Raw genomic sequence first — 11,904 nt, 5'->3', positions numbered from 1 at the left:
ATGTAACACACACCTTATCTTTGAACTTTATTGACTGTAACGTTATGTTAACAGGATCCAGCTGTGATTTCATTAAGTGAAGGACAGGGTGTGCTATTAAGCAAGAAGTCAACTGTACACTGTTCATTTTGTTCAGAGAGCAGAACACTGCTGAAAGCTTTCCTATAACGTTAACCGGTACAATTTGGGGACTTTGTTAAAACTCAATGCAATGGCTGAAGAAAACCGGTAAGAACCACCTCAAAACATACCTCGTAACTTTATTTATCGTATAGTATGTTTATGGAACTTAGCATTGGAGCGAGGGGCGTGTGTCAGATTTGAACCTTAACGTGAGACCGTAACTGTGTTTTTATAGCAATGTTAGTTAGCTACATTAATAACGTACTAGCTACATAACAACTTGTAACTGTAAACGTGTGGAATGTAGTTAAGTTGTAATTTGTTTGCTGTAACTAGCCAGCAATGTGAGTTAATTAGCAGTTAGCATAACGTTACAGCTAACTGTAACTAACTAGCTAACGTTACATGCTATTTGAATTTTAACTTGTCTTTTTTCAAGTGCGTGTGCAAAAGGCTTCGTTGATAGCACCGTTCACGTGGACGTCAAGGTAATATAACGTGCATCACTTACTGTACACGTTAGTTTGTCGCTAGCCTATTATTAGCGCAAGTGCTTTACAGGCAACTTTTATTTAAAACAATGTTACTTAGTTCAGCACTGTTCTTTAGTAATGCTTGTCTCGGGGTGAATTCACCGACCAAAGTACAGATTAGAAGTGGCCTATCGAGTCCAAATTAATATTAACTGATAAGAACCTTTTTGTATGACGAGGAGCAACTATATAGCTAGCTGGCCTTTCTGCACTCAAACAGGAGTATTATGGCAAGGTGTTGAAGAACACTGCAGACCTGAAGAGCAACGCCTGTGTAGCTCCAGCCAAGCCCATCCCTGCCTTCATCCGCCAGGCTCTGAAGAAAGTACACCCTGACGTCACCGCCAGGTCACTGGACTGTTGTTACACTGTTGCTTCAGAGTTGTTTACACTGCAACAATCGCTGATCCACAGGTGGTTACAGTGGGCATCCTTCTCCCTCAGGTACTACGGCTGTGGGCTGGTGGTGCCAGAGTGCTTGGAGGGCTGCAGGATTCTGGACCTGGGAAGTGGAAGTGGGAGGGACTGTTACATGCTAAGTCAGCTTGTGGGTGAGAAGGGCCATGTCACTGGGATTGACATGACTGAGGACCAGGTACTGTACATCAACATCACAGTATGGCTATGGTGCACAGTGAACTGTCAATGATGTATACAAAAAAGTAAATTAAAATGTCTGAAGGCTAAAGGTCTTGTAAACAATAGCTTTCCTATTCTGGATTTAGAAAGACAAAATTCTGCTCCCTGGTATGTATTAGGGTTGCACCGCACGATATTGACAAAATGTGATATTGTGATATTGATTATGAATATTGCAATATCAATATTAATTTAGATATTTTTAAACGTAAAATTACAAATGTTACGGGAAAACGCATCGAAATAGATTCGTAACAAACAAGTTTTCTTACGACACAATGTTTATTTCAACTGAAAGTCATATGTGACTGGTACAACATGTGTCTACAGAACAGGACATGTTTTACTGGTTGTACAGTATAAAATAAATAAAGAGAACAGGACACAATTTTTCTTTCGCTTCTCTGATTCGTTCCGTTTTGTTGTCTTTTATCTATTTCTTCACTTACTTCACACTGTCGAAAATATGCTCACACGTGGTATGCTCCATAGGGTTTATCACGTAGTGGACCCCGTGCACTGACCTGCACTAACATGTGCAAGTGGCACGGTAACTGGCCAATGATACATGATCATTATAGCATTTCAAGCGGGCTCTAAATCAAACACAACTAGGCCACACAGCCAACGGACGGGACGCAGCGCTCCACAAAATAACCAAAAATATTGCATACTTATTTCGACGCTTTCGATATATTGGGATAACGATATTGAGTCGATATATCTTGCACTCCTAGTATGTATGTACTTGTATGTACTTTGGTATTATGTATGTAATTCAAATTTAGATTCAAATGCAACAGCTTGTTCTCTTCTAGCTTGACATTGCCAGGACATATGTGGACTATCACATGAAAGAGTTTGGCTACAAGAAGTCCAATGTCAGCTTTGTCCAGGGCTACATTGAGGCCCTAACAGAAGCGGGTCTGAAAAAGAGCTCATTTGATATCATTATGTACGTCTTTCTTGTCTCTTTTTCTCTGTTTCTTTTTTGTATTTTAATGCTGTGTAATTCTAGAACAATTGTGTTGAAATGTTGATTTTCTGCCATAGTTCCAACTGTGTGGTGAATCTCTCTCCAGACAAGAAGCGAGTACTGGCAGAAGCCTACAGTATGCTCAAGGTAAACTGCTTTAGACTTGAGCTTTGGTCTGATTTTCCAATTAAATCTTACAAAACACAACAAGAATGCTTTGACAAAAGGCACACAAAAAAGTATGAATCATGAACCATTGAACCTATTAGTCTACTTAGTTTGCATATTAACTACATACACTGTTTGACTATTGATCTTTAGGATGGTGGTGAGCTGTACTTCAGTGATGTCTACAGCAGTGGAATACTAACAGAGGAAATTAAAAACCACAAAGTGCTGTGGGGTGCGTCAAATTAATATCCTTTTGCCATAAAAGCTCACCGACACGTGCCAGAATTTTACAATGAAATGTATCTTGGCAGGTGAGTGTCTTGGTGGAGCACTCTGGTGGAAGGATCTGCTGCAATTGGCTGAAGAAGTGGGCTTCAGCCCACCACGGCTGGTTACAGCCAGCATCATCACTGTCGACAACAAAGAGCTACAGAAAGTTTTGGGTTTGATACTATTTTGTTCTTTATGTGTTACTTATTGATTTATTTTTGTGTATTACATTGTTTGCTTGTTTCTAAAAAGAACTCTGGGTTACATAAAAAAACATTCATTTTCAAACTAAATTAAATTATCGTTGCACCAACATTACAATGTATTTTAAGACTAAACCTGAATTTAAACTCTCTTTAGGACCCTCTCAAAAATGAGATGACACATCTCAAGAGGTATTCCTCGTAGAATAAATAAATATCAATAAACAACAATTGCTTTTTTACTTGTGTATTTATGCTTTTTTTTAAAGCCAAGATATATCCGAAACTACATTTATTTTGAAGGCCTTGCACACCCATACAGGTGTTTCCACTTATTCTTGCTAATTAGACTTCTGCTCCCTGACAGGTGCAATAAAGCTTACAGAAGAGTTATGGAGATGTCAAATAAGCATAGTTTGCACACGCCCACACAGAGGTCTAATTAGACTTAATGAGTGAAAACACCTGTTTGGGTGGACCATGGGTGTACAGGGCCTTTAAAGGTGCTGTAGGTAGGATTGTGAAGATCCAGGACTTAGCAAAAAAAATGTCAACATCGACAACTACTCAGTCCCTCCCCCCTTTCCGCTAAAGGCTAAAACAGTCTCCTAAGCCCCTCCCCCCACAAGGGAGAATGAATGTGTGTGCATGAGCAGTGATTGATATGCAGTTAGACACCCCCCGCCTGGCCCTGATTTGTGCATCTGAACAGGGAGCGGTGGATTTTTGCAAATCGCACTACAGGCTGTAGGTGGTGGCAGAGGAGCCAGATGTTTTTTGTATTACCTGCTTCATGTAGTTCTACTGCAACATAGGGTCAGTTTCAGCAAATATGACAGAAAGTTAGTTTTATAAGTCTTACCTACGGCATCTTTAAGGTTTATGCAGGTGTTAGTTGACAGGTCATTTGGTTGAACTTTATGAGTTACTACACGTCTACTCGTCAGTCCTGTGGATCCAGTAAAATTCTTGAAAGCAATGTTTTCTGGTCACCAAATATCTAGTGGCCCACAAGTTTTCTCAGAAGAGGTTCATGTACTGTAGATTCAGAGATTTACCTGGAGCCCACATTTGCAATTCTTAAAGATCACAAGCCTGTGACCAGCTCCAACATTTCCATTGTTTGTTGCATGGTATAAAGTGTTGTATGTGAACACCAGATGCAATTTTAATATCCATTCTATTTTTTAAATATATATTTATATATAAATATATTTCATATTGTGATTTTTTTTTTTTCTCCAGTGAGTTATGTAAACGCTAAAATCATGTTAGTCTTGTTGCTATCTTTCTCTTTTTTTTTATAATCTCGGTTTAGATAGTCAGGTTTTCATAATTTACATTTACAAAACTAGGGTGTACTTGGGGTTAATTTGTGCTGCACAGCTCTAGTTAATGTTTAACGCCTGTTAATCTGAGTTATACTAAACTGTTATCACTAACTTCTAATTGTGTTGGTGCAACTTAAAGAGAAAGTTCACCCCAAAATCAAAAATACATAGTTTTTTCTATAGCATAGATATTATAATAGCAGTTTTTAAATATATCACACAAGACATTATAGATTTTTGTTGAGGTTGACTGGTGCATTTATTGACTCTCTCTTACCCGTTCTGGCAATACAGGCGACTTCAAGTTTGTCTCTGCCACATACCGCCTGTTCAAGGTCCCTAAAGGCAACATTAAGCCCTGTCAGGTCATATATAACGGGGGCATTACAGGAGTAGAGGACAACTTCCAGTTTGACTGTCAGAACGCATTCAAGGTCTGTACATGCAGTACAAGAACATCTCGATGTCTTCTGCTCATGCAAGAATGTGCAAATGATGTCAGGTGTGGGTGTATTTCACAGGTGGATGAAGTGGTGGAGGTTGATGGAGAGGTGGCCACCATCTTGACCCATTCCAGATTTACGGAGGACTTCACTTTCCAGCCACCGGGAGGTTCCCGTGAGTCCTGTGGAGTTAAACCTAAGGTCAGTGTTCCAACTAAATTCCTGGATGTGGAAATGTCTTTGTGTGATTTGTCTCTGAGCACTAGAGGTCAGTGTGTTTGTCGTATCAGTTCCAAGTGTGTGACACACCCAGAGAGCCCCACGGTCTACACTGTGCACATAGTCACACGCGCATGTTTGCACCAGAAATGCATGCTGCAAGTTCTTACACACACACACACACACAGAGACACACACTCACATACCCACTCAAACATACATACGCACACATCCACACGCACAAGGTCAAGCAGCTGTCTTGGAGTCATAACCAGACTGTGGAGTCATGCTGGGGAACCTTGAACAGGAAGGAATGTTCTCTTCTCAGCTAATGGAATACCATCTTATCAGCACTCATGGTGATTCTGTGCACACACACACATATCTACAAACACCACTATATATACTATATACTACCTTCATCTTTTAATCACTCATGACATTTTATTCTGCTATTAAGTGATTACCATTTGGTTTTTTTGTGTAGCAAAGAAGTCAATTGACAAAAAGTGATTTATCTAAATTTGTGACTGGGTTTAACCTTTGGACTCTGAAGTGAAATCAGGTCTGCAATACTTTCCTCAGAAACACGTCTAGTTGGTGATTATAGTAATAAAAAGCCTTTGGTCTTGTTATTGAAAGTACAGCTACTGTGAAATGCTGATTTAATGAACAACTAGAGACATTGGTACCAGGTGTAAAGATGCACCGGAGTGCTCCGTGTGCAACAACTTTTTATTCTGCGGTTATATAGAATGTTCAGCATATTGCATGGTTTTTAATGCTAAAAAAATCAGAAAAAGTGAGAATTCACTTTTTAAACTTTTCTACATTCCTTACAATTGTCTTGGGCAAAACACAATTATTATGTATTTAATACTTACGTAGAACTTTATGTAGGTTAGGTTATGTAAACTCCCTCTGATTTCTACCTTGTTGAACTGTTGATACAGGCAGGCATTGTGGATCCTTTCGAGCTGGTCCATCAGCTGGAGAAACAAAGTCCAGGTTCAGCCACAGGGGGATGCTGCAGCACACAGTCTGCTGCCTGCTGCAAATGATGGTGGGAAGAGCACTGAGAAATATAGGCCCAGCATCATACTGTGTATGAATAATAACAGTAGTTTAAATCTACTGACTTGATTATGCATGAGGCAGTGTCATTATATTGTGTCTTATTATGACGAGGAGCAACTATATAGCGATTTGAGCAATTGAAATGAATCACACATAAACATGTCTTATTGATGTTCTGTGCACACTTCCCTGTCAATCTTCTTCAACTTGAAAAACAGAAAAGATTAACTTAATTTATTTGAATAATAATGTTGCATAAGTAAAATGACTTTGGCTCCGTATCAAGGCAAGATCCAAATACCCACAAATTCAAAACCTGTACATAATCTTGAACAGTTTTGGTGACTTCTTCTTATGAGGCTATTCTTTTTCACATTTGTCTACAATCTTAGACATCTGAATTTCTAATCCATCACATTCACACCATCAGAACTTTTTCCACATTTGCCTTAATTAATTACACTACTTCTTATGTAATACCTCTAATGTAATTGATTTGTTAGGCAGTAGGTGGGACAGGTTTTGCATTAGTGTTAGCTTCGCAGGCATTCTAACTAATATCAGCATTGTTGTGTTCATTATTGTGTGTAATTTCTGTTATAGGACAATAAATATTGTCAGTCAATTAACTAGTACTGGTCACTGATTAATACACACTTACTATCAAACTATATACTGTATGCAATGGTTCCCAACCTGGACACCCCATGGAGTCCTTAGATAAATCTGAGGGATCAAAGAAGAAAGAAAAAAAAAAAAAAAAAAAAAAAAAAATATATATATATATATCTGCTTCACAAAATAATTTTTTACAACTTTTATCTTAAATGTATATATAGTAATGCAATGCAAATATATAAATACCTTTAACATTACCGTGTAGGGCTAGTTGAATGAATACCTCTGACAGTCTTAATATAAATGTAACATTATAAATAGTATATAGTATTTATTTATCATAATGTATTGCATTATAATGTATAGGTAATCATGTTACTGCGTCCATCTTTATTTATGTCTTTTGTTTACAAATACATTTTAATCATTTACATTTGTTATCTCCTGTAGTAGGATACATGTTAAACAAGTCACGAGTAGAGTCCTGCCTGTCTCTTAACATGAGGTGCACTTGTTTTGGAATTTGATTCGCCAAACGGGCTGCGGACGCCCCGCCCCATGGCCAACGGCCCCTCCTCATTGGTCGCCTCTGTCGCCTGTCTCGGGGACATCAGGGGAGGCACGAGTTGGCCCATAAGCCTGCGTTCGCGAGTCATCAGTGTCGGACACGTAGTGGGAACGAGCAGGTCCCGATGCACAAGTCACGGCAACCCTCGGCGGAGATGAAGGCGGACTCCGACTGGCTCTGATTTTTAAAAGCCCTTTTCATTCAGGAGGTTGGTTGCCAGTGGTTATCAATATGGCAGAGCCGTCATCCCAAGCACCCACCGCTGCAAAAATGGCGTCACTTAACCGGGTCCGAGCTTTGGCGATGATTTTCTTAACTGTCACCGGCTGTTGTGTCACCCCGACAAGTGGCAAGGAAGGGTCCGAGGAGACCGTCATCATAGGGCTCCGACTGGAGGACACGGACGACATTTCCTTCATGGATAGGGGCTACCTGCGGGTGAGTGAGCGGTCTCGGGTAAAATTAAGGGTGTACGGGCAGAACATCAACAACGAGACCTGGTCCAAAATTTCTTTCACGGAACATGAGCGCAGCCGGACTGTAGGGAGCATTGACAGCTCCTCGGGGGATAACCAGAGCCAAGAGGACTGGTCCGGCTTGCATCCCTGCGGTATTAGGACTTCGGATATAATTATATTGCCCAACATCATTCTGAATCGAAAGACGTCCGGAATAGTTGAAATTGAGGTCAAACCTCTGCGAAAGACAGAGAGGAGTAAAGCGTATTACCTTTGCATCGCCACCGCAACACCGGCCGTAGCCGGGATGCACGACCTGTGGACGGAGAACACCTGGATCTACCACGACGGGGATGACACCAAAGTGATAGTGGTGGAGGAAAAAAAGTTTCTGCTGCCTTTCTGGCTCCAGGTTATCTTCATCTCCATGTTGCTTTGCCTCTCGGGTATGTTCAGCGGGTTGAACCTGGGGCTCATGGCTCTGGACCCCATGGAGCTCCAGATAGTCCAGAACTGTGGCACGGAAAAGGAAAAGAATTACGCCAAAAAAATAGAGCCGGTCAGGAGCCAAGGGAATTACTTGCTTTGCTCGCTTCTGCTTGGGAACGTGTTGGTGAACACCACGCTGACCATCCTGCTGGATGATATCGCCGGTTCGGGCTTGATTGCGGTGGTCATGTCCACCATTGGAATAGTCATCTTTGGAGAGATCGTGCCCCAGGCCATCTGCTCCAGACACGGCCTCGCTGTCGGGGCCAACACCATATTCCTCACCAAGTTCTTCATGCTGCTCACCTTCCCTGCTTCTTACCCGGTGAGCAAGCTGCTCGACTACCTTCTGGGACAGGAGATAGGAACCGTGTACAACCGGGAGAAGCTTCTGGAGATGCTGCGCGTCACGGACCCTTACAACGACCTGGTTAAGGAGGAGCTGAACATCATCCAGGGCGCGCTGGAGCTCAGGACTAAGACCGTGGAGGACGTGATGACGCCGCTGAGAGATTGCTTCATGATCCCCGGGGATGGCACCCTCGACTTTAACACCATGTCCGACCTCATGAAGAGCGGCTACACGCGCATCCCAGTCTTCGAGGGCGAGAGGTCAAACATAGTGGATCTGCTCTTTGTCAAGGACCTGGCGTTTGTGGACCCGGATGATTGCACCCCTCTCAAAACCATCACAAAGTTTTACAGCCACCCGTTACATTTTGTGTTCAATGACACCAAGTTGGACGCAATGCTGGAGGAGTTTAAAAAAGGTGAGACAACTAGATAGGGTGCACATATTGTCTCATTTATTATTTATTATTTTGATGCCAAATGACAAAGCCCACTAGATAAAGGTGTCAGAGAGCCTCCACATTTTCAGTTTATTCTCTCTTGAGCCTCACGTGACCCTGGATGATGGGTAGACAGGTGAATTACTTCAGGTAGTATAATACAAGAAGCCACAGCTTAACCCTTGAATCGGCGCTGAATGCCTGTGCTTCCCTGTCCATCAAAAGGTCATGATGTGTGAGTGAATCCTAAATCTTTAAAACCTAATCTTCAGGAATAAAATGGGGAAGGAGTATATGTGCCCCCTTAAAGATTTCCCAAAAAAATTCCAGGTTAGGAAGGGAAACAGAGTTGTTTTGGCATTTCTTATCCGGCCTGCCTCACAAAGCACTGAAGCAGCCACATCAGAAGTGAGGTGCACTTGCCACAGCCTCACTGGCCACTTCCTGTAAAGGGGAGGAGGAGGTGTTGTTATCTTTCTCCATCGCTTCCATTCAGTGTTAATGTTCACACAGTTTCTTTCTTTCTCCCTCTCCTCTTGCTTTCCTCCTCTTACATCGCCTTCTCATTCAATCTTTTTTTTTCTTCTTTTTTTCTCCCTTTTTCCCCTCTCTCTCTTTCTCTGATTTGTGAATACATTAGGACATGTGGGAATGGTGCAACGGCAGTGCTAAGGTTATCAGGTGGGGGCATCTTGTTTGAGAACCTGCTTAAATCCAACTCTACCTCCCTTGTGCTCACATCTGAACGATGGTGGCGATAACTCCTCTTGTCCAGCCCTGGAATGCAGTCGTGTGGATAATGAATAACAGCCTTTATCACTCTCGAGCCCCCCATGTGTTGTGTGTACGCGCATGGTGTTTGAGAAACATGTTTACCTCACCAACGTTTACCTAATCGTTTTGCATAGCCTTCCTCCCTCTCTGTTGTTGCCTAGTTGTTCCCGGCTGTGTGTGTAGATTTGGTGCTAGTCTGTTCTTTATTTATGACCAGATACACAGCTATAGAGGTACCAAGGGTTGGAAATTAGCACCAGCCACGAGCTAAATGTTGGTAATTTAGGTAACGGGCTGCTAGATTTGATTCACTCACCAGCCAAAAACACATTGGTAAACTATGAAGTGGTTGGGAGACTTTGGAATCCACCAGCCACAGTGGCAGGTGGAAAAAAAGTTGTGTGTGTGTGTGTGTGTGTGTGTGAGTAACCCAGTGATACATGGGCACACCTGTTCAGCAACTGATTTATCAATACTTAAAATGTGAAGAAAAAAAGCACGATTGATGCATTCCGTGCTCATTAGAATATTCACTTTACTTTAAGAGGATTAATTGGGAGGAAAATAGAGCAAATCATTGAGCTCCATTACCAGAAATTAGGTGTAGTTCTCCTTGCCAAATTAGCATTAATGATTATGTAATAATCTAGTTGGAGGGGGGGCGGGTTTGTTTGTTTTCGTCACAGTTGACTATTTACAGACATGCACTAGCAGCAAGAAAACATCAATTCCCTTGACCTTGTTGATCCTTTTTCAGACAAAGAAGGTTCATCAGAATATGAGTGTTACAGAACAGCGTTGTGCCATGTTCCGCTACATCATTACAGTAACATTATTACCAAATGTGAGCCTTGCTCTCGCCTCACTTGTTACACTAATCCACCATCTGTTAACATCTGATGGCTGACATGTTCTTTTTTTAAGTATTATGACTGTTTTTGACCTCTGAGTCAGTGTGATCAAACTGGGTATGAAAAGAGGCAGGTAGGGATAGAAGACATGGCGACATGCACACACTTATGTTGAATTCAGTGACATACAAATACAACAACATACGTTTTAGCTCTCACGGAAACCTTTGCTAGGTGACTGGTAGCAATGAGATCTCTGATTGTGGATGCTAAATGTGCTGATGCAAGATCAGTGACTAATTACAGTTGACTACATGTTTGTCGTTTGTTTTGAACACAGTGTGATTCTAGTATCATTTTCAGAAAAACTGAAGTATATTATGTTGAACTATCAATATTAAAGTTTCACTTCATTACTCTTAAAGTAGCTGCCACGATTTTACTAAATTAACTATGAAACAAATTGGAATAAGGAAGGTAGTGTGAAATAATATTTGAAAATACTTATAGCCGGTATGGTAGACTTGTAGCCTAGAAATCTAGACGCACCCTAGCGGCAGCAAGTGTAATTTGCAGCCAGGGTCAGTCTAGCAACTCTCCGTTGGCTTGCGAGCTGGAAAAACCAAACTCTGGTCAGGCCAATCAAATCGTGTATAGAGTCGGTGGGCGGGCTTAACATAATGACGGCAGAGTTAACGACGGTTCCACGTGAATTCCCTGCAACTTGAAAACAAAGAAGATGGCTGCTGCTGCTGGCGAACAGCGGCCTTTCGAATCGGCTTTGGCCGCGACTCTGGAAGACTTGGAGTTCAGCTTGTCTTTGAGAAAAGGACAAAGAACGGCACTGAAGTAATTCTTAAAAAAAGGAAGATGGGTTCAGAGTTTTGCCGACCGGATACGTTAAAAGTTTAATCTATCAACTAGCGTTGCTCTGCCTGGTTGTAGCGCTATCCTATCGCGTGCAGTTGGAATTTGAAAGACAACCGTTTATCCCGCCCCTCGGATTGAGCCCTGCCAATGGTGAGTTCCCAGACCCAACATCTTGATGTGGGTCTGGCTTGTCAGGCTGGTAGACTTGAGCTTCATTCACAAATGACCAGTTTTTAGACACTCATCAGTTTGCATCCAGGTTGTTTTGGTTTGGAACATGTGTGTGTGCCCCTTCTGCCCTCACCACATGCCCTGGTGCATCAGGTCCCATCCCCTCTTGCTAGCTACAGCACGTATCTCACATTAATATTTACTTTTGTTGGGTCCAGACACAGAACTTAATTCTAATGTAGACATGTGTAACACGTCTACATTTGAGTTAATGTTGTCAGTCTTCCAGCTTTGTGCACACTTGTGTTTGAAATCCTTCACAGTGAGCT

The 11,904-nt window shown here is 41.8% G+C and overlaps 2 protein-coding genes across 4 annotated transcripts in view; both read left to right on the top strand.

Moving 5' to 3' along the window:
* Nucleotides 1-68: 68 nt before the first annotated feature.
* Nucleotides 69-6,617, top strand: as3mt (arsenite methyltransferase). Its single transcript, XM_028594793.1, has 11 exons — nucleotides 69-228; nucleotides 563-611; nucleotides 877-1,004; nucleotides 1,101-1,251; nucleotides 2,114-2,250; nucleotides 2,349-2,418; nucleotides 2,593-2,674; nucleotides 2,754-2,885; nucleotides 4,541-4,680; nucleotides 4,768-4,890; nucleotides 5,862-6,617. The coding sequence occupies exons 1-11, from the start codon at nucleotides 212-214 to the stop codon at nucleotides 5,967-5,969; spliced, it is 1,137 nt and encodes a 378-aa protein (XP_028450594.1). The 5' UTR covers nucleotides 69-211; the 3' UTR covers nucleotides 5,970-6,617.
* Nucleotides 6,618-7,207: 590 nt separating this feature from the next.
* Nucleotides 7,208-11,904, top strand: part of cnnm2b (cyclin and CBS domain divalent metal cation transport mediator 2b) — a 47,023-nt gene continuing 42,326 nt past the window's right edge. For all 3 annotated transcript variants that reach the window (XR_003694054.1, XM_028594780.1, XM_028594770.1), the window contains exon 1: nucleotides 7,208-8,888. Coding sequence is in view for 2 of the 3 variants with exons in the window: in XM_028594780.1 (XP_028450581.1) it covers nucleotides 7,403-8,888 (1,486 nt within the window). In the remaining variant the exon portion in view is untranslated. The remainder of the gene's footprint in view (nucleotides 8,889-11,904) is intronic.

This window comes from Perca flavescens, chromosome 2, assembly GCF_004354835.1.
Source record: "Perca flavescens isolate YP-PL-M2 chromosome 2, PFLA_1.0, whole genome shotgun sequence".
Lineage (NCBI taxonomy): Eukaryota > Metazoa > Chordata > Actinopteri > Perciformes > Percidae > Perca > Perca flavescens.
Note: the sequence above shows the minus strand (reverse complement) of the source record. Positions and strands in the feature narration are given on the sequence as shown.